This window comes from Chelon labrosus (assembly GCF_963514085.1).
Source record: "Chelon labrosus genome assembly, chromosome: 9".
Classification (NCBI taxonomy): Eukaryota; Metazoa; Chordata; class Actinopteri; order Mugiliformes; family Mugilidae; genus Chelon; species Chelon labrosus.
In genome coordinates this window covers 10,544,672-10,572,534 of record NC_140359.1, presented here as the reverse complement: position 1 = coordinate 10,572,534, position 27,863 = coordinate 10,544,672, and the positions used below count along the sequence as shown (strand labels likewise).

Below are 27,863 nucleotides of genomic sequence, written 5' to 3'. Positions count from 1 at the left end.
AAGGCACTATAGGACCGGTTTAATATAAAACACAATTTTATACAATATATATATATAAGTAGGGGGTCCCCGCTCCATCTCTCCATCAGATTGGGGGTCCTTGGCCTGGAAAACGTTGAAGACCCCTGATCTACATGATGTCTGTTCCACTGAGATATTGCTACATTACCATAGGTAATTTTGTGGTAGAATCACTTTAAAATTTTTAAATAACACATTTATGCAAATAAACACTCCATTAAGCAAAACAAAAAAGTGTGTAGTGTTGTAACACTGTAATGTGTTAAAAATGTTAAACTCATTATCATGGGGAAAAAAATGCAGTTTGTTCATCCGACTCTAGGTGGCAGCAACGCGCCTCGCGGAGTCTGTTCTGCTGGAAATCATAAATCTCACGAAGAAGACATCCGTTGTGTTTTGATTGGATGATATTCAGTTTGTTTTAAACATGGCCGAAACAGCGGTAGACGGAGCGCAAGCTGGGACATTTTTTCGGAAAGAAAGAATAAAATGCACCCCGGAGGAGGAGGCCAGGCTGGAGAGGGAGCATTTTTGGAGAATAATTGATGCTTTTAGATTTTACAGGTATACGAAAAATGTTGAAAAATAAAGCCCCAGACAGGCAGCGGCAGTCAGTGTTACTAAACGATGTTGCTAGCAAAGAAAAAGATCCCAAGGTTTGGAGGAAAAACTGCTAACAGATATAGTCCATATTTATCCAAGCATTTGTTAAATTAGCTTGTATTTAATCAGCTTACTTTGGAATATATTTGCTTATTTTCTGACTTCAGATCCTTCCATTGCGTGGTACTCTACTCCACCCTTTGTCCTTCTTACTCTCTCTCATACTAAATAAGCTTAGGAGACACTGTACATCAGTGAACGGCAGTTGGTGTTTTTCTTCCTACCAGGGTCCATGTCCAGGACCAAGTCAGACGTGCTGAGCGTCAGTTTCTGAGCCTTTCACAGCGCCACCAAAATTTGCTGCCCGCTGTTTTGACCAATCTGACCCGGATCAGCCGGTGTGCCGACCACAACCAGGAGGTGCTGCAGGCCATCATTGACAACAGCCTCCACATGTTTGAGAATATGGAGTATGGTGAGAGGGTAAGACTTGACTCAAAACACGTGTAGTCTACTGTGTGTACACATTATTCACTCAGATCCATTTTTGATACTCTTCGCAGTTCTGTTATGCAGATATGTCACTTGTCCTTCTTTGACCAGGAGGACCCGAGGAAGGTGCGCCCTCCCTCTACATTTGACATGGACAAACTCAAGTCCACCATAAAGCAGTTTGTCAGAGACTGGAGTGAAGCAGGTCAAGCTGAGAGGGACACCTGCTACCAACCCATCATCCAAGAGATCCAAAGACTTTTCCCAAATGACCAATAGTAGGAAACATACATGTTCACTTGGACAAACACATGCATGCCAACACAGCGAAGTCATATTTTGTCCTTGCATACACAAAATAAAACTAAAGGCATGTGGTTTTCTAGTAACAAAAACCGACACATACTGCTTGTGCTATGGTTTCAGTGCACCTTGTAATTAATTATGTGACTTACTCAGTGTTTTCTATGTGATATGTGCATTCTGTGCATTTTATTATGTCAGTGATGTGTCTAAGGTGAGCGTGCTGGTTCCGGGTGCTGGGCTTGGCCGTCTAGCCTGGGAGATAGCTCGGCAGGGTTATACATGCCAGGGCAATGAATGGAGCTTCTTCATGCTCTTCTCCTCAAACTTTGTTCTCAATAGGTAACACACACACACACACACGCACACATTAATATGCCTTAACAAACATCTAGGGACTGTTAAATTTTTTTGCATGCATGTTACTTGCTTGAGGTGGAAATTTGTATTAATTAAGCTTTATTTCTTAATCCTCTGTGTTAGAACACATTATTTACATTCAGTTATTTGTTGGTACGACTCTCACTACATACTGAACAATACTCATGTGCTCATAAAGTTTTACTGCTCCATTCAGGTGTGAAGAACTGAACGCTCTGACCCTCTATCCTTGGATCCACCAGTTTAGCAACAACAAGAAATCCTCTGACCAAACACGACCAATCAGATTCCCTGACATCAACCCTCAGAGCTTGCCGCTAACTTCAGACTTCTCCATGGTTGCGGGGGATTTTGTGGAAGTCTACTCTGACTCAGGTAAGTTATAGGTGATAAGATGTTCAACCTTTGACATGTTCTAAGTTATGGATACAGTCAGCCTTCAGGAAGAGGAATGTTGGAGAACTTGACACATTCCTCAATCTTGTCAAATGTGGATATGCACTACCGGTCAAAAGTTTTACAACACCACACTTTTTCCAGTTTTGTACTGAAGATTATTCAGTTTAGTGTCTCATTGCACTCTGAAATGAAAGCATAGAACAAATAAGCAATTTGAGTTGAAAAAGAAATCATGGAATCAGTTTATAGACCAAAATGTATTCTAAACTTTTTACTCATCAAAGTAGCCACCTTTGGCAGATATAACAGCTGAACACACTCGTGGTATTCTTTCTTAAATAGAAATCAAGTCTGTTGCAGAAGTTCCCATAAATGTGTGGCACTTGTAGGCTGCTTGGCTTTCACTCTTCTGTCCAGTTCATCCCAAACCAGCTCGATGGGGTTTAAGTCTGGAGACTGTGCTGGCCACTCCATGTTTTCAAGCTTACCATCTTGTTCTTTTTTCCTGAGGTAGTTCTGGCATAGCTTGGACTTGTGTTTTGGGTCATTATCTTGCTGTAGGATGAACCTCTGACCAACTAGGTGCATACCAGAGGGTATTGCATGGAGCTGCAGAATGCTGTGGTAGCCGTTTTGGTTCAGGGTGCCTCTCACTCTGTACATGTCACTGACCCCGGATCCAGCAAAACAGCCCCAGACCATCACACTTCCTCCTCCATGTTTGACAGTTGATGTCACACACTGTGGAGCCATCCCCTTGCCTACTCGACGGTGTACAAAGATCCTGCGTGATGAACCGAAGATTTGAGATTTTGATTCATCAGTCCATAATACCTTCTTCCAGTCTTCAGTAGTCCAATGGCGGTGTTTCATGGCCCAGGCGAGCCTCTTTGTCTTATTCTGACATCTTAGCAATGGCTTTCTTGCTGCAACTCGTCCTGTCAAACCTGCAGCTCAAAGTCTTCTCTCCACAGTTGAAACTGAGACTTGCTTACTATGACCACTATTAAGCTGTGCTTGAAGCTGTTGTCCTGTGAGCCGCCTATCACGCAAGCTGTTAACTCTCAGAAACTTGTCCTCTGATTCGGTTGTGGCTTTGGGTCTGCCAGACCTCTTCCTGTCAGAGTTTCCCCCAGTTTCTGAGTGCCTTTTGATGGTGAAGAAAACTGTACTCACTGACACCTTGACTTTCTTTGCAATTTCCCTGTAGGAAAGACCTACATTTTTAACTGTTATGATGGTCTGTCTCTCTTCCATTGTTAATTGCCTTTTTCTCGCCATTTTTGTATCAACACACTACTTTCACCTGACGCTCATGAGGGTCTGGTACCACAGTGTGTTCCAACACTGATTTTATGCAGACAGAGGGGGTTGTAAGTAACCAAGAAAAGTTGGAACACCTGTAGGAATTAGTAGCACCAGCTTTCAAGGCTGATTCAACCTTCATTGCTGCAGAACAGCTTTAAATTGTTAACCCACTTCGTGTTCCCTGAAAGAGGCCTTTTTGTATAATTCTGAAATGTACATTATCTTTCAGTTTTGGGTAACCAAACCTTTTTTTTAACCTCTGGCTGTTCAGTACTTACCTTTGTACCATTTCAAGCTATTCATTGGACTTGCACGACTTGAACTGCAATAAATAACTGGAAAAATTAGGGTGTTCTAAAACTTTTGACCGGTAGTGTACATTTCCTCCAAAAAGCACATGCTGAAATGGCAATTAAAATTCATAATATGGGGCTTACCTTAAATTGTGAATAATTGAGCACCTTGGTAATACAAACTAAAAGTGATGATGTGTGTTTCTGTCAGAGTCCTGGGACTGTGTGGCCACCTGCTTCTTTATTGACACAGCTCATAATGTCATAGAGTATGTGGAGACCATCTGGAAGATTCTTAAGCCCGGTGGAGTGTGGATCAACTTGGGTGAGTTAAATATTTATTAATGTTTAAACTCTACAATAGCACGTTGCTGAAGTAAAAAAAAAATATAGACCTCTAAATACCAAAAATATATGGATATGTGCTCTTTTTAACTGACATATGAGTGTGTGAGAGAAAGTGTATATATATTATATATATATGTGTGTGTGTGCGTGCGTTTGTGTATATATGTGTATCATATTCTTCATATGCAGATGATGTCTTCTACCACTCTCTGTGGCATGCTCTCATTCTTTCATTGTCCATTGTACTACATACTGTTGGGGGGAGTGTGCACAGAATTACAGGATTTTCTCCAGGAAAAGGAAAATACCGCATTTTGTTGCTTTATGGGTTGTGGTAACTTTGCACTCTGTGACATGTGAATGTCACATCTTAGGTTCCCTGTTTCCCAGAATCGAGTTGGACAACGCAAAGTTAGCACCATAGAACCATATGGGCAATACGCCAGGGTGAGATAAGTTACCCTTTAGCCTTGTTTGACCCTTTGGCAGCAGAAAGACACTGACAGTGGAGGCAAGTCATCTTTTCTATGCCACTGGAGTTTGCAAGCCATGTATACTTTCGACATTATGTTATGGTCATTGTCCCCATGCATGTCTGTGTGTTGGTCTACGTTTTGATCACGTTAGTTATCATGTCTGTGTTTGACTTGAAAAAAACACAACAACAAAATGTCTCATGAATAGGATGTAAATTAATATTAGTATTTGACTTCCTATGAGGGAATTTTTCTTATTTAGCAATAAATAAACATAAGTAAATGTATCTCACTGTTTAAATCTTCCATTTTTCTTTAGGCCCACTGCTGTATCACTTTGAGAACATGGCCAACGAGCTCTCAATTGAACTTAGCTACGAAGACATTAGGACAGCGATGGTTAAATTAGGCTTCCACATCGAGGTAATCCAAGAAATTTAATTAATATTCACAGCTTAACATCAAGTTTCCCTTTAAAAAAACATGCTCCAGTTGTAAAGCAGTATTCATATTTCCCCTCCAGGTGGAGAAAGAGTCGATGCAGACCACCTACACAGAGAATGACCACTCTATGTTGAGATACGTTTATGACTGTGTCTTCTTTGTGGCACGAAAACCTGCTGCACTGTACGTTAACGGTGAATATGACAATCAGCAGCAAAGCTCTCCACCGGCTGCTAAGTCCCCACGGCGAGAAAGTACAGACAGCCGGACGTGACAAGAAGTCCTTTGACAAAAGCAGTGAACAGTGGACACCCATTAAAACTAAGATTAAAAGATTTGACTAAAAAAATGAAAAAGAAAATGGACACAGGAGAAAAAAAAATAATGACATAAGTGGACATAATTTTTCTTTTTTTGTCAAATATATTTTTTTAAGATGTCTTTCCTGGTAAAAAAAATTACCCAACTCCACAGGCTCTGTTCTGGCAGGACGGTCAAAGGACCTGAATATGGCTTCAAATGTAGAATGTAATATGAAGTATTGCAGTCCTATGTTATCTGTAACATATGGAAAAAAATACCTATCTCTTGATCCCTGGGTTTCAGATGAATCTCTTACCATAGGCTGCTATTGTTTTAGCTTCCTCTACAAGCCATGATGAGTATATTTCTTTTAACTACTAAGGCCTTCAGTCTTAATGATTCTTATCTCTGTCAATTTCCACTGCCTGAAAGTATGTGTGTGTAATACAAAGAATGTGTTGTGAACGTTTGCTTTTGAAATGTATTTATTTTTTCCCAATATCGTGCCAATAACTACATCTGCTCAGTTGTATTGATTACCATTCAGCTTTCAGGAATAAGTTGTTTTAAAGTTGGAAACAATTTTCATCTACATTTCTGGTTTCTAATCATTTTTGGAATAAAGCCAAACATTTTAAAACTCTTTTGTTTTATTCTGTCATGTTTGAAAGATTACAAGACCAACAACATAACACAAAAACTCGTCTCTAGGTAGTCCTTGAAATTCAGATTCATTGTTCCCGGTGTGCTTCAACTTAGAGGCATGATAGGGGATCATGTGGTCAGAATGTATTTATACACCATTCAGCCAGCTGCGGCTGTGGGGCCTTCGTGGATCAGACTCGTTTGATTGGACTTGTTTGTCCAGCACACTCAGCAGATGCTTGACTGGATGGAGACCTGTGAAATTTGGAGGCCAAGTCAACACCTTGAACTTGTTGTGAGTGTTCCTCAAACCAGTCCTTTACCACTTTTGCTTTAGAGATGCACAGATAACCGATGAAGGTGAATAACTGATGAATAACTGATGATCTAATTATGATGTAATGTTCTTCTAGGAAACCTGGGTCCTGGCATATATGGGGATGTTACTTTGACACATATCACCACCTGAACATTGATACCGTAGTACTTTTGGCTGTGGACAGGGTTCAGTAAAAGCATCCTGACTGGTCTGCACAGCCCTATACACCTCATGCTCTGATTCACTGCATGTTCTGGCACTGTTCTATCAAAACCATAATTAACTTTTTTCAGGAATTTGAGCAACAGCAGCTTGTCAGTTGGATCCGACCACATGGGCTAGCCTTTGCACCCTGCATGAATGAATGAGTTTTACCACCCCTTGATCCTGTTGGCTGTTCACCATATATCCTTTCTAGGACCACTTTTTACAGATACTGACCACCTCAGGCCAGGAACACTCAGCAATGACAGCAGTTTTGAAGATGCTTTGTCCCACTCGTCTAGGCATCAAGTTTAGTTGTTAAAGCATCTGTGTTTGAGTATTTTCAGTCAAGAATATGTGCACACTCGGTAGTCCTCCCACCAGATATGGATTTGATTCGTTGTAATGTGGACATTTCTAACTGGTTGTCATTGTCTAATGAGAGAAGATGGGCTCCCACTGCACATAGCGGACTCTTGTTTTTCTGAATTCCAGAGGAGAGGCCAAGGCCTTGATTGTTTAGATGTAGTGTATGAACGAAATGTACCCACGACAGGAAGAAAGTAGATTGTGGGCGGGGTTTAGACAGCAGTGCTCCCCTCTGATTGGTTCCTCTGACTGCCTCGCAGTAATTCCACTACCGGTCTTTACTGTTTTGCGACGGAGCTAGAAGACGTCCATGCTCGACATCAGGAGCTATAGACAGTGTCTGTGACAGAGGGCCACGTGTTTTTAGTTTATTGCCGTGTTATCAGTCACGCACTAGCTCTGATGGCAAAGAGACGCACCGAGGACACTCTGCTGCACGACTCTCCCTCCAAAAGATGTTTCCGCTCCCTTTGCAGAGTTGACATGCAGTTGGAGAGCATGGCTCCGGCTGGGGGTGTGAACCCACCGTCCCTGATGGCTTTGTTGGGCAGCCGCTGCAAGAAGAGGCCGTATTACTTCGAGGACCGAGAGAGGCGAGAGGAAGAAGGGGCTCTTTTTCCCAAGACGGCACACTGCGACACAAGGAAGCAAGCAGCAAGTGTTTTGACTTCTGGAAGTTTCCAGGAGCATCGCAGCTCCAGCACGGTCACAACATGCACCAAGAAACGACCCAGAAAGGATTGCACGAGCTCAGAGGGCGCGATACCTAAAACTAATGATAAAGTAAGTTATTGAAAAAATAGCACAAGAATGCGTTTTTCAATCACGAGGCACTACAGGGAAATGTGAGTTGTTGTAATTACAGTGAATGTCCACTAGATGTCACAATTTAGCTATTAATTCTTTGCTGTAGCGTCAGCTGCTTGTCTGATCCACAAACTGCATTTTTCTAGTCCATGGTCTGTTGTCACTAAGCTCATCCGGTTTTATCTCTGCGGTTTGAAAATGTTAGTGTGAGTTCCTTTGGACATTACTGCTGAGATTAGCTTCTTGTTTTTCTTCTTCATTTTAAGGCTGATGGCGACACAAACACTGAAGACTGCACATACAACTCCTTCCAGTTCTGGAGGGTCCCCTTACCTGAACTTGACCTTTCACTGCTAGAAGATGACCATTCCCAAACAAAAGAAAAGCCAAAATTCAAAGACTCTTCTTCTGATGTCATGGAGACCTGAAGATGCTTGGCACATGGCCTAGGTTTGTTGTTTTCTGCCCGGTTTTCAGCAGGCAAACAGGATGAGCACCATGTGATACCTTACATCAGATCAGAAGCACAGTAAAGTTGCTTGAAATGGATCCAGGTGAGATGCAACAAGTGGATGTCCCCTGTCAGAGTGATTCAGGCTGTAGAAAGGGCTCAGTATTATTATGTTCTTACAGTTCTGAAAGGGATGTCCAACAGCTTGTGTGAAAAGTCTTTCTGGTGTACAGCAATGACTGCCATCTTTATTAGTTTGCAGTATATATTCAAGTTTGTTCTGCAGATAACACAAAACATCACAACATCTTTCAGAACTAATTTGTTGCAACTATCCCATAGTTTTTTATGTATTAAACACCACATTAAAGGCTTCACTGTTTGCTGTATTGGCACTTTTATTCCATTGCTGTTCGAGTTGTTTTTGTTGGTAATAAAAGAGGTTTCCGTACTCATCTGAATTTAGTTTGGTTTACTTTAAGCAGTGTTTTCTTATCAGTGTGTTTGATTAACAGTCCAACTGAGGCATTGTTCAGACCTGGTATTGATGTTTGTCTGCTCCGATCACGAGCATCCAGCTGTAAGTACATGTGTTCACACCTGGCGTTAAAATGCATCGCCACACACATCTCAAGCCAGCACTCGAGATCTGATCTCAGTTTCGTGCTCTGCATGCAAATAAACTCACACATTTGGGGTGCAGTAGAATATTGTAACAGGTGCTCTCTCCAGTGGATATGGATACTGCCGTTTCAGAACCACAAACTTTGGAGCAAGCTGTGAAGTGTCTCATTCACTGAAAGTTCACACACACGTTAAGTTACTGTTTATTTATTTATCTCAGCCGTGAAGTTGGTTATTTTAGAGAGCGGCTCCAATCTCAGACTATAACTCAAACTCTGGAGGCGTCTATAATCTGAGTAGTCTCACTGCAGCACTATTTACAGCAGTGAAAGAAGAATATCTGCAACAAAGGTAAATAAGGGCACCAGCCGTACTGAGAAAATGCATAACTTACTGTAAATCCATATGGCAATTGTGTGTACATCAACATATACTCATTGCTAATTCACTACATACCAATTTATGATGGAGCAACATAGCTTACTCATATTCAATAATTTAATTTGTTTTTGATTCATTTTTTACTTGTTTGCATTCATTATTTAGTTAACATCTAGATTTTTTTTTTTGAATGAATGAATGAGGCAAAACTGTTTTACTCGCAAAAGTTGTAGGCAGTCTGTCAATGTTGCCAGGACGCATTGTGTGGTCCAGGCCACCTCCAAAATGTAGTCTGTAGTCTTTTAGCTGGTCACTTTTGATTGGATCACTCAGGACAGGTATGACTATCAGGTTTGAACAGGCCGTGAGTGAGGGGAACAGTGACGCACACAACATCCTGCTTTAGTCCATATAAAGCAAGAGTATGAAGTCATGTTAGGTTTTTGTGCAGCTAATTGTGTTCTGAAGATTTCATCATATGCCCTTCAAAAGCAGATGTGATCCAGGTGTTTACAAAGAGTGCTCTTTTGAATAGGGGCTGGTTTCAAATGCATTTGTAGGTGATGTGATTCTCCAGTTGGCTGTGTGTGCTTCAGAAAGAGTCCACAATAATAATAATAATAATAATAATAATAATAATATAATTATCAGACTTCTACTTCCTGTCTTCATTCCTGTGAAACAGAAGTGGGATGGTGAACAACACTATCACCTCCGTCGTTTGCTGACAGCTCAGCTGAGGTGAAACAGTTCTTACTGTGTTTGAAGGAGGAGGTCATGAACTCCTCAAGGCTTCTTGGAAAGGCTCGACCTGCCCTTTGGACCAGCGGCTGATAAAAAGGGCAGTCAGTCCTTGTCAGGGCTCTAATGATGAGGAGGTGCGCTCTGAATGTAAACCTTTGTTAGGTTTGTTGCACGGTTTTCACCCAAGTTTTCAGCCATGGTAAGTAATGCAACTATTACTAAAACGTTTATTTATTGAAGTTCAGCTTGTTTCCTGCGAGTGCAAAAGACGTTTCAAAATTATTCACCACTAATTAGCTGTCGTTAGCAATTAGCTAATGTTAGCAAAGTTTAGTTGTGATTTTACAATAACTAAATTAACCATGTCTTAGGCAACTTATATCGTGATACCCGATGGAATACTACTCGACTTTGTATTTATCATAGGCTTCTTTAAAAATAATTATTTCTGTTTGTATTTCAGTGTTACAGTAACACAGCTGTAGCTTTAATTGGACGAAATTGAATGAGATAATTAGACCCTTATTAAGTTCCGTCTTTGAGCCGACCAAATATTGTATTTTTAAAATCATGTTTTTACTTTTTTACATGTTGCTGACCATTATACTTTAACTCTACAGCAATAAAACAAAAAACGACAACAACAACAACAAAAAACGGTCCCAAAAAGCACTGACACAGATTTCACATTTCAGAAACAGACATTTAGACAATGCATTGTTTTTTCTAAATAATTATTAAGGATGCTCCCTCTTGAAGATTCGTCTTAGATTAGATAATTAACTTTATCATCATAAATCTCGTAAAATTACCACACAGAGGTTAGGACCTTTAAAGTTGTGCTTTGGTTCATTTTAATTTAATTCTAAAATTTACCGCTGCACCTTGGGTCAAACCTCTGAGGTTTATTGTCTGTAAAGCAGTCTATTCATAGCAAAAAGAAAAAGAAAAAAAAAGACTCAAGCTACATCAGCTACTCTGTTTAGTGTTTACACAATCTGACTCAGGGAAGGAGCACACCAACTCCCCCGTCCATGTCTGGGCTAATCTCAGGAAAGGGATGTGTGTATGTTTCCTACCAACAGTGCTCTCCTGAGTGAGGCCATTGTTAAACCTCGCTGGGAAACGCAGCACAGACCTTTAAAAACTAGGGGAAGCATGAAGAAAAGAAGCTGAGTGAGGTCTGGATTCGTAAAGCTCACATCCCGACAGTGTTGTTGAAGAGTGCAGTTCGGGTTTCTATGACGGGGAGGGAGCAACACTTAGCTCCCTGAGTGTCCAGTGTGTTGATCGCTGCCGGCACTGTAATGAGCTTCACAGAGAAGGTCACTGATTACATTTTTGTCAGGATTAGTATGTTTTCTTGCTGGAGGATGAGTTTGAGAATGTAGTGCTTGACTGCTCCAGGATCTGTGTGCTATAAGTAAACATGTTTTTTTCTTCTTCCAGCCACGAAAGTCTTGGATTGAGGAAACCTTCTTCAGGAGAGAGTGTGTAAAGTTTATCCCCTCGTCTTGGGATCTACACAGGTAAGCCAGGACCTTACTGCTGTGATGCTTGTTAGTTTTTTAGAGTACAAGATTTTATTATTCTCAGAAGAAGTCATGGTTGGATTGTTTTATTAGAACAAAGTATAACATTAACAGCGGTGGTTGGAAACTGCATTTTTCTGAGAGCAGAAATATTTGGCATTCGGCCATTCCTTCCAGGAATAGGGACCATGTGGATTCTTTGATAATGTGTTATTTCCTGTTTCTTACAGATGTATTCCAGTATGCCAAGTATGCCAAAACTTGATCAGGTACAGTTTATGTACTTTGTGTTTATGTGTGGATTTATACCATACACAGACAGTTTCTGTATTTATACTGTATTCTTACTTATCGACTTTTGCATTTTAGGGTGCCTGTTAAGATCTGGCTAGGGACAACAGATGGAAACTAGCACTTGTAGCTAACTCTGGCTTGTTTACAGCAAGTAACTTGTCTGTTGATTAATGAGCATTGTCCCTATCAAATAAATAAACAAATAAATAAATAAAGTTCTTCTGTTCTTATTGTAGGAATTTTTACAAACTTTGTTTAAACATTTTCATTTTTCTTTTTTACTCTGTTTTTATTTCTTTTATATTTTCAGTTAAACTCTAGCTCCTGCTCTTCCACTTCTCACTACCAATTATTCTTATGCATTTATTCAATGTTCTTGTATTGGTTAGATGTTGCTGTGGCCGCCTGATGGGGGAACACTCTTGGGAAGATTCCCTTCCTCCAATATCCCTCTATCCTGGTCCTGGACAGGATGTGGAAGAAGACTGGTCCACAGAACTCCACACCAGGGCCAATCCCACCAACGCCTATGGAACCGTAGACTTTGAAGATACCGCCACCCGTGTCTGTCGAGCCAAGGTCTGTATGTTTACTGACTGTATGTATTACCTGCTCCATTTAGATAGAAATTTAAAAAAACTACAACCAATTTAATTCCTTATAGTTACAGAGGTGGGTGTCTAGATTTAGTTGACTGTATAAACTATGGTTTGCTATGATGTAAGCAGACTTTTCCAGCTGGATGAAAGCAAGGATATTATCTACAGTAGTGACAAAACAATCAAAATTGCAGTGCCTAGCAAAATCATCAAGAGCTTATATTTTTTTAGTATGTTCGCGTGGCTGTGGACTCCAAGCCAGAAGCACTTCTCCAATTGATGCTGAGGGAGTGGCAGATGGAGAGACCCAAGCTACTACTGACCATCCACGGAGGCTCAGAAAACTTTAACTTACCCCCTAAAGTCAAGCAGGCGTTTAGCAAAGGGCTGATTACTGCTGCCCTCAGCACAGGGGCGTGGATACTCACTGACGGCATTAATACAGGTATGTATTACAAGGCAGGAGTCTGTGTGACTCTTTTACATGGCATTAAGTACATTTCTGTATGCCATATAGAAGTATAATTGTTTTGGACTGTGCGAGTAGGTCTATTCTGGATTATGGTGCATTCATTCTTAGTGTCCCTATTACCAACATGTGAGGTGTAACAGCATGCCATTTGTGTGTATTTGCTGTTCATTCAGCTGTTCTTTACATATTCTCTAGGTGTGTCCAAGTATGTAGGTGAGGCAGTGAAAATATTTGGCGGACATGACCTGAGGACGAGAAACACAGTTGGCATTACACCATGGGGAGTGATTGACAACAACATGGACCTCATAGGCAGAGATGTTAGTATAAACATTGTGTTTTTTTTTTTTTTAGTTTTTTAGTCTGACACAGAAAACATTGAAATGTTTCTAATGCATTGTATCCTTGGCGTGATTAATTCCACATTGGCTTAGGTGTTCAGGCCTTACCAGCCGCTGGGGAACCCTTTGAGCAAGAGGTCCTGTCTTAATGGTTTCCACTCTCACTTTCTGTTGGTGGATGATGGAACGCTGGGGAAACATGGCTGTCAGCAAGGCCTCAGGAGGAAGCTGGAGAAGCACATCCAGCTACAGAAGATACATCCCCGTGAGTCTGTGTGTGTGTGTTTGTGTGCAATGCATGCAGAAAGCACAACGATTTGATGTGACTCTCCTTGCTTTCACTGTAGGACTGAACCAAGGCGTGCCTGCGGTGTGTGTGGTGGTGGAGGGAGGTCCTGCCATTGTGTCTACTGTGTTACAGTATGTCAGCAGTGCTCCCCCTGTGCCAGTGTTTGTGTTTGAGGGATCGGGCAGAGCTGCTGACCTGCTCGCTTTTTTACACAAGCAGACGGCTATGGACAGGTATGTGCATCTATATGCATTATGTATTCTATACTTTCAGGAGCAAATATTTAAAGAGTGGACACAGAAATAGAGGTTATATCACTTTCATTTTAAGTCATTGGACATATTCCAGTGTGAGAGAGAAAATGTGGGCAGGGTTTTGGATACGCCCCATACCTGTGTTGGTATCACATATGTTTTGTTAGACCAAACTGACATTTGGCTAACCACTAGCTAATGGTCAGGTGTGTTTAAGGTTGGGTGGACGTGGAAGTCACACCAGATCGAACTGCATTGGATACATTTTTATAACCTGCAGCTGAATGCAAGAGTCTGCACAGTCTGTACCGAACGTGGGAAGAGAGACCTTTGATATAAAATATTCTTTGGAGCACACAGACACTACATTAGAACTTATTAATTGTGACTATAAATGCTTTTCTAGGCAGTTGGAGGCTGACATTAAAGAGGATTTCCTCGTCAGGATTGGAGATGTGTTTGGAGTTGAGAGGACAGAGGCCACTCATCTGTACACTCTCCTCTTGCAGTGTATGGATCACAGAGAGTCTGTGAGTAAAACAGCATTTAGGAATGTGTGTGTTTAAGACTGACACAGGGTACTCAATCAGTATGTCTCTGAACAACAGATAACCATCTTTGACTCAGAGTCAGACGACCAGATGGCACCTGATGCAGCCATTTTGACTACTACTCTCAAGGGTAATTATTTTCTCCTGTTGGTTGTTAAATTTTACTTTGTTGATAACATTAACAGTTGCTACATTCTTTGTGGAGTGACTAGTTCCAAGCTTTAACGATTATTATTGTTCCACCGAGTCAAAATGTCAGAAAGAGCAAAGGTGTGTTAACCTTTCTTGATTTCTGTTGTATGTTTTTCACTCTGAACAAAAAAACAGGCACCAAGGCCAGTCCTGCAGAGCAGCTGAGTATGGCTCTCGCTTGGGACAGGGCTGACATCGCACAAAAAGACGTCCTGGTGTACGGACAGCATTGGCAGGTGAGAGGCGATGAGGAGAATTACTACTTCTAGTTGTAGTCCAAATACACACCATTAATGCAGTTGATCATATTAATTGTTATCATTTAAATGTGCTGTCTGTAGGTGGGTTCCCTGGAGCAAGCCATGCTGGATGCTCTGGTGATGGACCGGGTTAGTTTTGTTAAAATGCTCATTGACAATGGCATGACCATGAGCCGCTTCCTCACTGTGGATCGTCTTGAAGAGCTCTACAACACGGTTTGTTACAATATATTTTATCTATCTATGTATTATGTACTGAAACTAAACAAGCTATTACTGAATAATGTTTTCCTAGCAATACCTTCCCCACCCCACTCTCGTCTTCCTTTGCTATTTCCTCTTCTGTTTCTCCTTGTAATTCACTTCTTTTGTTTGCTCTTGAAACACAAATTCCCAAACTGTGGCTTTGATTGAAATCACATTAATCCTCTGTAAGTGTTTTTGCGCTGTGTTTCGTGGTCAATTGCATCCATTTCCCAGTTGTTGTTTTAGGATGCTTCTGAAATCACAGAGCTCTTTGTCACACATTCACACTTGGCTTTCTCCACGCTGCCTTTGTCTTCTGTGTATTAAAGCTTGTTTATTAATTCATAACTCTGAAATAATAAGTCCCCCCAAAAAACAAGTTGCATTTGCAGTGCTCCTTCTGTATATAGCATCTCAAAAGCAGCCAGTAGATTTTAATAATACAAATTTCTCTCAACAGCCGCAGGGGCAGACACAACGCTTCCTGCATCACCTTGTTGAAGATGCAAAACAGGCGAGTAGTCAGGATGAGGATTCCTGTAATTATTATTAAATAATACTAATAATATAATATTAAGTTATATATTATATTAGAAATGACAGAACCAAAAAAAACATTGTTTGCAGAATTTTTTCATTTATTCAGGTGCTTTTTTTTTTACTTTATAGATCTATAGAGATACTGATACGTTTTTAAAATTACTCATCTGTGTAGTAAATGTGTATTTACTCCGTGTGTGTGTACAGACTTCTCTTCCCATAGGTTACCGTCTTTCACTCATTGACATGGGCCTAGTGATAGAGTACCTCATTGGAGGAGCATATCAAAGCACCTACACACAGAAACACTTCAGAGCAGCATACAGCCGCATGCAGGACAAGGTGAGCTCATTGATAGAAGTCTTATTTTATCCACTGTGTTTTGATAAATGTCCTGCAAAAATTTTTGTGAATTTATTTTTAAATTCTCACAAATAATGCATGTTGTTTGTAGGAGGGCAAACAGGACAGTTCCGCCTCTTTTTCTAAGAACAGACGAGGATTGATTGCAAACTCTCAGAGGAGCCGGAGTCTCCAGGATCTGCATTTCTTTAGAACTGCCCAGCCCTACAAACGCAAGGTTAGTGAGGGATATTTATTCTATATAATTTATATTGACCCCTGCCCTAGCTCAACCATTTGTATCTTTAAGAGATCTTTTTGCCCTCCATCTCCGCCGTTCCCAGTCACATTTTTGCGTGGCGTGTCTGTCCTAACAAATTTCAATTCCATTATCAATTCTTTTATTCTTACTGCCATCTAGGATCAAGATGAGTCTCCCGGGGGCAGTCGAGAGAAGACGTTAGAGAGTCCAGGCCTTGGAGATGCTTCCTTGCTGGTTCCTTTCAACTTCAACGACCTGTTTGTGTGGGCTGTGCTTCAGCAGCGGCAGCAGATGGCACTGTTCCTTTGGCAACATGGTGAAGAAGCTTTGGCACGTGCGACTGTGGCCTGTAAACTTTACCGCTCCATGGCCCTTGAGGCACGGCAGAGCAGCATGGATGACAACATTGTAGAGCGATTCAAGACATATTCACTGTGAGTAATCATTGTGAAAAAAGTAGAAATTGTTGGCTTTATGGGTCATTTGTTTTAGTATTATCTGCATTCATTACTGGTGTTTTGGTTTTGTACTTTTATGTTTCTTTTATTATTTTGTTTAAATCTTCTGGACTCATACTTAGGGACAATGAATACTGACTATTTCAATGAATGGCTCTCCTGTCTCTATGTCTCAGTGAGTTTGGCCAGCTGGCAGTGGATGTGTTAGATTGTGCCTTTCGTCAGAATGAACAAATGGCCATGAAGCTGCTTACGTCTGAGATGGAGGCCTGGAGCCACTTCACCTGTCTACAGATGGCTGTGTCTTCATGTCATAGACCGTTCGTCTCACACTCCTGCACTCAGACCCTCCTTACAGATCTCTGGAGTGGTCCGCTCAACATGAGAAAAAACTCCTTTTTGAAGGTAAACATTGAAGAAGATGTCAGATAAACCGCATAAAATGTATAACATAATTTTTTTGCATTAACATTTGTCATTTGACCCAATATTAATTAAACATGTTGCGTAATTCAGCTCATGTTTAGTATAGTAGGGCTTAATTCTCGAGATAGTTAAATAGAACAGGCTACATGACACACTTGTTATCTCTTTCTTTCAGATCATTTTGAGCCTTCTTATGCCCCCTGCCATCTTGATACTGGAGTTTAAAAGCAAAGCTGAAATGTGCCATGTACCACAAACCCATGAGACAATGCTGTTTGGACTTGACTCTGTCATGTCAGCGCCAGCCACTGAGGGAACCGATCACATGGTAAAGTGCCCAGTGTGTTGCACTGGCAGCGCAAAAGCATAATAGCCTTAGTGTCACACTTGTCTTATCAGCAGTTCTCTTCTCTTGTCTTACTCCCTTCTACTCTCATAGGACAGTCAGGATGCCGAGCGAGGCTTCTCTTTTCATGACAAATGTCATGATCCCGTCTCAGAAACGATGTCCTCCATCACAGTGCAGTGTCTGTCCTGGATCACAAGACTCTATGATTTCTACACAGCTCCTGTTGTCAAGTTCTGGTTTCATACAGTAGGTGGCTAGCATTATGTCATAATAGTGACTAAAGTATATAAATGTCTTAAATGGCCCTTGTCTTTTATGCAGCATGTGTGAAATTTAATGTATGTCATTCTCATCTTATATAATGTTTCTCAATTCTTTCCGTCTCAACTTTAGATGTCCTACCTGGCTTTTCTGATGTTATTCTCCTACGTCGTCCTGGTGAAGATGGATGATCAACCCAGTGTTCAGGAGTGGCTGGTCATAGTATACATCTTGTCCACTGCAGTGGAGAAAACCAGAGAGGTGTGCAATGCAGTAATTACATTTTATGGAATTCTGTGAATAATATACTTTAATTCTACATAATGTTTATATCCAAATATATTTCTCTTAATAAGGTATTAATGTCTGAGCCAAGGAAGCTGAGTCAGAAGCTGAAGATTTGGTTCTCAGAGTACTGGAACATATCAGATTTTGTTGCCATCCTCCTTTTCCTGGTTGGACTAGCAATGCGTTGGCAGGCTGATCCTTACCAGACAGCGGGACGCATTGCTTACTGTCTGGACATTATCTTCTGGTTCGTCAAGGTGATGGATCTGCTGGCTGTCAATCAGCATGCTGGACCTTATCTCACCATGATCACAAAGATGGTAGGTTGACACTGTACCACACTCACTGGAGAGGAAGAAAGCATTTATCAAATCACCTCTCCCTCCTCTCTCTCTGTGTGTGCCCAGACCAGTAACATGTTCTTCATCGTGGTGATGATGGCAATAGTCCTGCTGAGCTTCGGGGTGTCCAGGAAAGCCATCCTATCACCAAATGAGGAGCCGTCTTGGGGCCTAGCTCAAGACATAGTCTTCCAGCCCTACTGGATGATATATGGAGAGGTCTACGCAACAGAGATAGATCGTCAGTGGTTCTATAAAATACACAAGATACTTATTAACATTTTTTTAAAGCAATAGAATTTAACCTTGATACATGTCGTGTTGTCTAGAGTTTCTCAGGCGGATGTGCTTAACGGTAGAATTTTGCAAGGTTAAATTGCCACTTATCGTCTGCCACATGAAAACAGTCCGTCAGTCTCTTACCTTTGTATTACATTTTGATGAATGAATTAACAACTGTTACTCCGTCACTAACCCAAAAATAATTAGAGACATTTTGCAATTTATATCCATTGATAATGACGTTCTTGAGTAACACTGGTGTAAAGTTTAGTTTGTGTGTCTGCTTGCATCAACAGCATGTGATGATGGCCAGCCATGTGCTCCTGCGTCCTTTCTTATACCATTCCTCCAGGCAGTCTATATGTTCGTCCAGTATATCATCATGGTCAACATCCTGATTGCATTTTTTAAGTAAGCAAGTTAATTTTGAAAAAAATCTACATTACAGTTTTTACCATGGGATGCAAACAGTAGAAAATACTTCTCCTCAACAGCAACATCTACTTTGACATGGAATCAACATCCAACAAGCTGTGGAAGTACAACCGGTATCGCTACATAATGACCTTTCAGGAGAGACCGTGGCTGCCCCCGCCCCTTATCCTCCTCAGTCACATGGCCCTAGGATTGAGAGCCATCTATAGGAAGTTAAGTGGAGACGCTGAGCGGGAGGAGAGAGTCTCTGGACTTAGTGAGTACCCCCCAAAAAACGCATTCAGTAATTCATTTTCAGTTGTTATTTTACAAATCAATTAAGTCTCTTTTTCTGTTTTTAACAGAGCTCAATTTGGGTCATGAGGATCGCAAGAAGCTCAATGAGTTTGAGGAGAAATGTGTACAGACCTACTTTCATGAGAAGAGCGCAGGTGTCCACAGCAGTCAGATTAACAGGATCAGAGCCACAGCTGAGAGGTTGGATTGATATTCTATTGATTTGTATAAAGAAGTGTAGAAAATGCAACCAAAGGGACACTTCTTATTTTGTGTTATCTGAGAGGATGACCCTTCAGCCCTTGTATGTCAGGGTCCTCTCTGGAAAAATCAAAATATCAATAAACACCTTTTAGAATTGTTTCACTACAGGGTCTTTGTACAAAATGATATCAGAGTTTATCCTTTCCTAGACAGTGTGTTGGGATAGAAACAGTTGATATAGGGGGCTCATGCAGCTAAGAAGATGCTACACAAGCCCCTCCCCTGTGTGCATTCTTTTGACTGTAGAAACTCTTATTTTATGTGTGACATAGGGTATTATATAAATGCAGTCACATTGGTATGACTTCATAATTGTGCTGATGATTTTTGTCTGCTATGAAATTTGGTACACGGCAAGAAAAAAACAACTTTAAATGAGAAAAACAAAAACATGTTTCAGAACTGTAAAAGTATTCTTCATCAACTTTTCCTCCACCAGAGCAGAAGAGATGTTCCTGATGGTCGGGGAGGTCTCAGAGAAGGTCAACTTCATTCAGGACAGCCTGTCAGAGTTAGACTGTCAGCTGGGACAACTCCAGGACCTTTCAGCGCTGGCCGTGGACACCCTCACTCTGCTCTCTGCTTCTGACAGCCTGCAACAGGAGGAGGCACGCCTGGCACAATGTAGAGTCATCACAGCATCCCGGCACATTCTCCCTCACAGCTGGACCCTCCCGCACAGAAACGGAGCAGACTCTGATCTTCCTAATATGCGGCGTGTGGTGGCTAAGTCATGTAAAAGTACCCCACCCTCTTTGCTAAAGGGCTACACTCTGGCAACGAGTAGACTGGCATCACAGGAGCGCCATGTAGATGCCAGTAAAAGCACTGGAGGAAGTCATGGACACACAGACGAGGAAAAGGACACAGAAAAGGAGGTATTAATGTTTCTTGTTTGTTGTCATTTTATAATAATTTCAATGCAAGAATGTGATTAAAATCTTTGGGAGGAGACAACTAAAATATTTTTGCCATGTCCTTGACTACATAGTAGTTGGTGACCCGTTCAGTTTAAAAATTTTTAGTTTGACACTTTTTTTTTCTTCACAGTCTGCTACAGTTGACCTTCCTAGTGAGAACTGGCCGGGACTTTCTAGACCTGTGTCCCATTCGGCCTTATCTCACTTTTACGCTGGTGGAGTTCATCTTGGTGGTGCCAGGGATCAGACAGCCTGCGAGTCCTGTGAACCATCCCGCTGTGGGTCTCCACTTTCTCCCAGAGGCTTGGAGTCACCGCACCCTAAACTCTGGACACGTGACCCATATTTGTATCCCAGTCAGGAGGAAACTTCCATGGAAGAGGGAGAAGAGGAGGAAGATGAAGAAGAGAAAGAGGAAGAGGAGGAAAGTGCACAGTCTAATATAGATGTATGCAGAACCTCTAGCAATGCTTTCCTTATGTCTGACCCACGAGACGTCTCTGAGGGTTTGGTAAATCCAGCCTTTTCACCCGATGATAGCGAACCAAGTTCTCGATCGAGATATTCCAGCCAGTGGAAAGGACCTGGGAATTCCCCCAGAGGGTTGTATAAGGCCAGAGACCTACCCTCTGGCTACTGCAGGTCTCTGTCATCCAGTATGGAGAATATAACTTTCTCTGGTGCACCCCTCAGTCCTACGAGGGGATCATTTCCTTCTCTTGACGAAGGGAGGAGCAGCTTTGGGGACAACAGATCACTACAAGGCAGCAGGAGCCAAGGTATTGTTGTAGTTGGTAATGCAAGAACTAGAAAAAAAATATTTATTATAAGCTCATGGTTCAGAACAAAAGAGTGCTTTAGCTCAGAGATTGCTATGATAAGCATATATTGTATGCAGATCTTGACCTAATTTTTGTGAAAGCACGAGAACTAATACTATAAAAGGACATTGATTATTCAGATGTGCATTATTTATTTTCTCTGTGTCTTGTCCATGATAAAAAAATAAGAGAAAACCTTGTTCTAATTGAAAAAAAAATACTTTACATGCACTCTTGTATACCCAATGTACTTTTGTGTTTTGAAGCAGCGAGACACTCAAACAGATTGTGTGTGTCATTGTTTCTGCAGAGTGGTCCAAGTCCTCCGACTTCACTCAAGTCCTGGACAGCAGAGGGAAAAACCAGAGCAGGAAGACAGTGAAGATACAGGAGAGCCATCTAGACACTGATTCCGTAAGGCGCTGAACATTGCATGCATCAAAAAATATGAAACCCTGCTGACTAAATAAAAAAATAAAAAATTCCCTTTTCTCTTTATTTGTTATGGAAAATAGGAAGCCATGCAGTCCCATTTGTCTGATATGTCCTGGAGAAGGCGGCAGAGGTTAAAAGGAGAACCTACATGTTGGTCAGCTTCAAACAGCCTCAGTCAGCTCAGTAAGTACTCCCTGTTTAGACTGAGTACATGGCAGATCAGTAAGTATACCTTTCAACCAGTTTTCAACTGTAAATGTTATACTGTATTATCCAGTTAAATCTGTGTGTGCATGCACAAGAAGAATGACATTTGGAGATTTAGATGATGGTAAAAAGGAGCTGCCTGTTGGTTTAGCCTGAGTTTAATGCAAGAAGCCCAACATAAAGGTTAAGAAACAAGCACATTGTAAATAGGTGCAATGAGTTATTACCAAGAGTGATACATTTGGTGTTTGGTAATGTCGTTTCAGATTTTGAACCCATGAATTTCTTGCCGAAACAGATGACTTGCCCTCAGGTAAACTGTAGAAACATACTGTTGGAACTAACATTAGAAAAACGGAGGCAGTACAAGAAGTATTAATTCTATGTCAGTGAGATTGGTATGATTAACCTGACCTACCTACAATGACCTTTAGGAAATGTGGAGCTCCACTCATTCAGCATGGAACAGCTGGGCCAGGTCCATGAGTCGGAGGTCTTCGTAAGTATGGTCTACCATAATAACCTTGATTTTCATGACACTTTGTTGTAATAACTACATAACATTATTCATGTCCCTCTTGCAGTTTACAGAGTGGGAATGCACCTGAAGGTACTTCTGAGCATACTTCTTCAATAAAGTTATCCCAAAATATGCTGAAATAGTTAAAACTTTCAGTTTTTGTATTTAATTTTTTTTGCAATTTCCCTTTATTTTTGTTGCTGCAGCCAAAAGCTCCTCGTTCCAGTCCACTGACAATTTGTATCCACACTATTCAGGTATTGATCTACACAACACAAGAAACGTTGGCGCACTACAGCCAAAAAAGGGTTTTCTATCTGGAATCATGTGTTAAGCTTTTGTTTTTCTTTCCACCAGAGTATTTATACTTGAATAATTTTGACAGATGTGTGTCTGTGTGTTAACAGCTGTGGAGAGAAACAATCTGATGAGACTGGCTCACGCCATCCCTTTCACCCCTGTTTCCATTTTGGGTAATTCTCTAGTTTGGCATCCCCTTTATTGTTTATTACTGTTATTTTACTTGACAACAGACTTCTCCCCCACATTCTCTGCAGGTGGTGAAGAGGTGAGTGTCTACTCTCTGGAGGAAGTACCCTCTGATTCTAATCCTGAATCCAGCTCAGTCTCTTCCTGGTCATCACGGGGCCAGTCTGCCATGCTGCAGCCCCTCTCCAGTGAAGAGGGCTCTCTGGATGGCGGTCTCCGGCGGGGCTGCAGGATGCTGTGCACTTGGGCAGAACAGGAAGTGCTCAAACCTGGTCTAGTATATGTGGTTAAAGCCTTCAAGCCAGAGGTGGTTCGTGCTTGGCAGAGGTACTTCCATGGCAGCACGGCTTTGCAGCTTTGTTTAAGGGTAAGTGTACCAAAAGTCACTGTAGTGCACATAAAGAATCACTGAACTTTAGCTTCATTTAGCTAGAAGGTCATGATCTTTTTGCCATCTTAAAAGGAAATCCAGCAGCAGAGAGCAGCCCAGAAGATGATGCAGGTGTTTAACATGATCAAACCTGATGATATGCATCACTCACCAAGGTTTGTATGTTTTTTTCTACAGTGTAATATACACATGTGTCTGTGTGTGTCTCTGCATGTATTAAGGGCCTTTTCTGTCCACCAGATTTCTAGATGTGTCTCTGGTCCTCTGGCATTCTAATGGTCAGTGGATGACCATTGAGAGGAACATGTCTGGTGACTTCAGGAAATATAACAACAACACAGGAGAAGAGATCACCCCCTGCTGTTCACTGGAGGAAACGCTGCTTGCTTTCTCCCACTGGACTTATGAGTACTCATGCAAAGAGATGCTGGTGCTCGATATACAAGGCAGGTCATTTTTCTGTGTTTGTGGCATGCCTGTGATTGTTTGCACGTCAGTTATTTTTTCATTCCTTTGTTTTGTTTTTGACAGGAGTAGGAGAGAAACTGACTGATCCAACAGTAATAATGGCAGATGACCGAAGGTACATTAACCATTGCTATCAAATATATTATCAATCAAAACTTGTTTCATCTCTGATTTTGTGATTATAGCACATTTTTCAATCTATATTCTCTGACCCTGTTGCAGTGGTAGCAGGGGTGAGATGCTTTTTGGTCCTGACAACCTTGGAGATGCTGCAATCACTGGTTTCCGGCAGAAACACTCTTGCAGTATCAGCTGCCGCAGACTGGGCCTAACAGGTCAGAAATGTACAAAACCACTCTCTTAGAGTTGTAGAAAGTGTCAGAGAACATGTTAATGTTATAGACATTCAAAAATAGTTGTTGTCAAGTTGGGTGTGTGACATGTGGAGCAGCATTAACATAGGATTTTTTTGTCTGTGTGGTTTTTCCTCTTGTGCACATGTGCATATGCATGTATTTGTGTGTCACCTCTGTGTCGTCACTCAGGAGGCCAACTTGGCTCTGAGAGAAATCCCCAACAACTTCAAATGAAGACAGCACACACCCAACAGCCAGCTAATTAAGCCGCGAGTGTTCGTTTATTTCTATAACAACAGTAGTGTTTGAGGCATGGGGGTGGGCCCTGCTTTGTGCGTTGTGCTGCACGGCCTTTGATTACGTATTAATCATGTCTTTGTGCTGGCAATGTGCTGCTGAGACATTAGCTTTGATTAGCTATTAATTAACGTCTCTGGGTAGACATGATACCGGCATCTAGAGGATAACTGCGCGGAAAGAAACTGTGCTCAAAAACAAACAAGCCCACCAAACAAACACACAAACACAAACATTCAGACACAGTTGTTTTGATATTTCAAAGGTGCGTTGTGTTTCCTCTTCCTCTTCTTGTGTCCTCTCCAAGATTTCTCCAACAAATCAAACCAAATTATTCATGCTGGATGCATGGACTTCCTCCCAGGCCTGTCAGTATTCTCTTTCTTGTGGTAATGACTGAGTTATTGGAGTGACATGTCGCTAACTGATGTTTCTGTTGCTCAGATTTAAGGAAGCGTGTGGACAGCCACGAGGCCGACAGTGAGGCAGAGCCGACGTCGGGGAAAGATAAACAAGAAGACGATGAAACCCAGATGTAACCTTTGAACCCGGAAGTAGGGAAAAGATGGCACATGCACTTTTTCTAAGACAGATATTTTCATAAAACACTTGGTGTCTGCATTAGCACTGATTCCTTTGCGAGGAAATGAAAGCATGGCTTCTCACCATAAGCGAGGTCGGTAGATATTATTAAGATTATTGCAATTTTGCGAAAATAAATTGAAAATTATTGCAATTTGCACAAAGTATGCTAATGTATTTTTTTCAGTGTATGAAGTAAATACTTTCAGGAGGAAGGCAGTGTTGCAGAATCTTATGAGCAAAAAATGTAGTATCTCACAAGTCATTAAGAAATACAGTAATAACAGGTGAAGTTTTTTTAAGTCTTCACAAAAATCTTAATTACTGCTTTTTATATCTGTATTAGATTCATTTACTGGGATCAACTGTTCCATGGATAGCGAATATAAAAAAGATAAATCTTTATGTGTGAGTCAGAAAAACGAGGCGTGAATGCACCCATAAAATTTCTTTTATTTTTTTCTTCCCACAACAAAATGTCTACAAAAGCGATAAAATATAGAATTTAACAAAAATCACTTCAGACCTTCACATTGTATATACATCTCAAAGGAGGACTCACTAAGGCCCCTGCATAGCTCTGAACTTCAACCCAGTCTGATCCATCAATTATGGGTGTTTGTGGCTCTCTTTATTGCAAATGCATGCATGCCCATACACGCACACACACACGCTTTCATTCTCATGTGAAAATGAAACCTCTGCAGCAGAGCTCATGGATTTATATTAAAGTCAGAGTTCAGAGTTCAGCAGAGTCCCCACCAAATGAAAAAAAGCATAAAATGTAAAAACAGTTTGTCAGTGTAATCAAATACACATTTACCTTGGAGTTCCCCTTTTTTGATTGGTTTGTCATGTAAACTCACATAGTAAAGCATCTATGCCCCACTCCGCCAATCCTTCTCTCCTCACTAGCTATGGCACTTTGAAAACAAACAAAATGTCTCTTTTTTTGTTTTTGCTTTGTAGTTTTGTCAGTCCTGTGTAAAAGAGGTTCTGTAGCCCAAGTACCTCTGAGGTTTCAGCTACAGATTGCTACATTTTGTTTTATTTGCTCTTGCTGGGATGCAAAGACATTCTAAACAATAAATTAACCATGTTCAACGCTACTCCAATTGCACACATGTGTAATGCATCAAGAAAGTTTACAAAGCACTGGTAGAGCAAACATCATCTCACTCTCTTTTCTGTCTCTCACACACACATTCGCGCTCATACAAGGTTTACTTGGGGAGAGGGGAGAAGGAGGTTTGGAGTGTATTTGACTAAGTGTAGGAAATGCATTTCAAACCAAGTATATTAAAAATGTCTGCACAATTTGTCCGAGTCGTCGTGAAGAACAACGATTTGCTTTATTGTGCGCTGTGTGGTGTCATTCTGTGTTGATGGAGTGGTAAAGGCGCATGATCGTTCAGCCCCTCACACTGAACAGGCTACTCCATAACATTCAGAATAGATTCCCCTCCCCACATCACTCCCTCCTGCAGCAGGTTAGGGGTCTCTGATCCGGTTCAATAAGGCCAGTTCAGAAAGGGACGTATACTGACTGGTTGTACCAATTCACACATTCAGAGGTTGGGGAGGGGGGAGGGGGGTCATTTAAAATCCAACAACAAGTTTTAAATTGGTTGTGTATAAATTAGACCATTTTATTTAAAAATTCTCTCAGCCTGTGAAAAAAAAAAATTCTTTGAACTGACTAAATTGACGTGGAATTTGCCCTAAACCCATTGCCCACCCTGTCAAAAACCTCTCCCACGTAACCCACATTATCATGAGAAGAGAAAACACAAAAAGTTTCATTGCCATGAAACATCATGCAAATAGAACAGAACAACAATAGGCTAATAGTAATAGAAGAATAGTAGTCATAATAAGAACAATAATAATAGTAAATAGTAATAAAATAAAAAATAATCTTACAATGCAAACATGACAGTAGTAAATGCCTCCAGTTCTTATTGCTACAGTATCTTACTTACAGTGTTGCGTTGCCACTCTTACTTGCCAGCACACCCCCCCTCACAACACCCACCCACCCCACCCCTCTGATTCACAGTCTAACAAGGGAAAATAAAAACATCATACACAAAAACTTCATTTTCAGAGATGTAATTCACTGTCCCAGGGGTGTCTTGATTGTGCTTGAATCACAATTTACTACTGGACTTCCCTCACTGTCCCAAAAGCAGCAAAATAAGCAGTAAACATGAGTGGTGACAAGCGAACACCAAAATATACATAGAGTTTTTTTTGTTTTTCTTCTTGTGCTATGTAACGATACTTGTCATGTAATATGGGCTCGAAGAAATTTGGACAGTGAATTCATGCTCTATACACACACACACACAGACATACATCTATCAAAGCCTTGTCTGGGCAGATTCCATTGCCGGCATACATTAGCGGCCGATTACGTTTTTTATCCTAAAAAGTCATTCTTTTAGAATTAATCTTTTTTTTTTTTTTTTTTGTAAATTTGCAAAAATATTAAACCCTCTTTTAATGCAAAGTCAGTAAAAGAGCTGCTCCCTGAGAGATGCTGTGTAGTGCATCGAGCCTTAATGAGCAAGTGATTGTCTTTAAGAGACACTGGCCTCTGATCTGTGGTGGGGTGAGGGGTTCAAGGAAAGATGAAAGTTGATTAAAAAGCGGAAAGATGCTGGACTCTGGAGGAACTAACGCAGCGTGGAACAGATGGATGTGAGCAGATTGCTAAGAGTTAATATTAATTGGCGCTTGCTCCCCCATGCTGTCACTTTGTGTTGTTTTCCAAATGAAAAACAATGTACATAAGGATAAACACGTTTGTGTTGTGAATGGTAATAGATACATTACTAGTCCGTGTCTATAGGGTGTCGAAGATTTGGCCGCTATGCGTTGAAGGTCTCACTTTTAGTGCTTAAAT

General features: G+C 41.1%; 3 protein-coding genes across 3 annotated transcripts; all 3 read left to right on the top strand.

The window, feature by feature from the left end:
* Positions 1–394: 394 nt before the first annotated feature.
* Positions 395–6,130, top strand: carnmt1 (carnosine N-methyltransferase 1). The gene is made up of 8 exons (XM_084551863.1): positions 395–585; positions 912–1,107; positions 1,228–1,394; positions 1,621–1,761; positions 1,997–2,175; positions 4,012–4,125; positions 4,944–5,047; positions 5,148–6,130. Exons 1-8 carry the CDS (start codon positions 449–451, stop codon positions 5,340–5,342), a joined length of 1,233 nt encoding a protein of 410 aa, XP_084407989.1. The 5' UTR covers positions 395–448; the 3' UTR covers positions 5,343–6,130.
* Positions 6,131–6,976: 846 nt separating this feature from the next.
* LOC311492487 (uncharacterized protein) lies at positions 6,977–8,755 on the top strand. Its single transcript, XM_084550779.1, has 2 exons — positions 6,977–7,691; positions 7,982–8,755. Exons 1-2 carry the CDS (start codon positions 7,311–7,313, stop codon positions 8,141–8,143), a joined length of 543 nt encoding a protein of 180 aa, XP_084406905.1. The 5' UTR covers positions 6,977–7,310; the 3' UTR covers positions 8,144–8,755.
* A 756-nt stretch (positions 8,756–9,511) lies between these two features.
* Positions 9,512–25,237, top strand: trpm6 (transient receptor potential cation channel, subfamily M, member 6; the record flags this gene model as incomplete). Its single annotated transcript, XM_084551742.1, has 40 exons — positions 9,512–9,535; positions 11,365–11,444; positions 11,678–11,716; positions 12,131–12,320; positions 12,572–12,785; positions 13,008–13,132; positions 13,247–13,418; positions 13,501–13,675; positions 14,103–14,226; positions 14,305–14,377; positions 14,575–14,675; positions 14,781–14,915; positions 15,406–15,459; positions 15,693–15,827; positions 15,940–16,065; positions 16,249–16,523; positions 16,724–16,952; positions 17,149–17,301; positions 17,413–17,568; positions 17,716–17,844; positions 17,940–18,191; positions 18,279–18,453; positions 18,791–18,905; positions 18,989–19,185; positions 19,274–19,406; positions 19,909–20,347; positions 20,520–21,168; positions 21,521–21,624; positions 21,726–21,828; positions 22,119–22,165; positions 22,287–22,351; positions 22,437–22,462; positions 22,579–22,629; positions 22,780–22,845; positions 22,930–23,228; positions 23,325–23,407; positions 23,493–23,698; positions 23,784–23,835; positions 23,943–24,055; positions 24,818–25,237. 40 exons carry the CDS (start codon positions 9,512–9,514, stop codon positions 24,910–24,912), a joined length of 5,979 nt encoding a protein of 1,992 aa, XP_084407868.1. The 3' UTR covers positions 24,913–25,237.
* Between the last annotated feature and the right edge of the window lie 2,626 nt (positions 25,238–27,863).

Excerpts from the sequence above, each read along its gene's own strand:
- LOC311492487 (XM_084550779.1), top strand. The coding sequence starts at position 7,311 with ATGGCAAAGAGACGCACCGAGGACACTCTGCTGCACGACTCTCCCTCC. Across the intron at positions 7,692-7,981 it reads TACCTAAAACTAATGATAAA|GCTGATGGCGACACAAACAC; the intron begins GTAAGTTATTGA and ends CTTCATTTTAAG.
- carnmt1 (XM_084551863.1), top strand. The coding sequence starts at position 449 with ATGGCCGAAACAGCGGTAGACGGAGCGCAAGCTGGGACATTTTTTCGG. Across the intron at positions 2,176-4,011 it reads GGAAGTCTACTCTGACTCAG|AGTCCTGGGACTGTGTGGCC; the intron begins GTAAGTTATAGG and ends TGTTTCTGTCAG. Across the intron at positions 5,048-5,147 it reads AATTAGGCTTCCACATCGAG|GTGGAGAAAGAGTCGATGCA; the intron begins GTAATCCAAGAA and ends TTTCCCCTCCAG.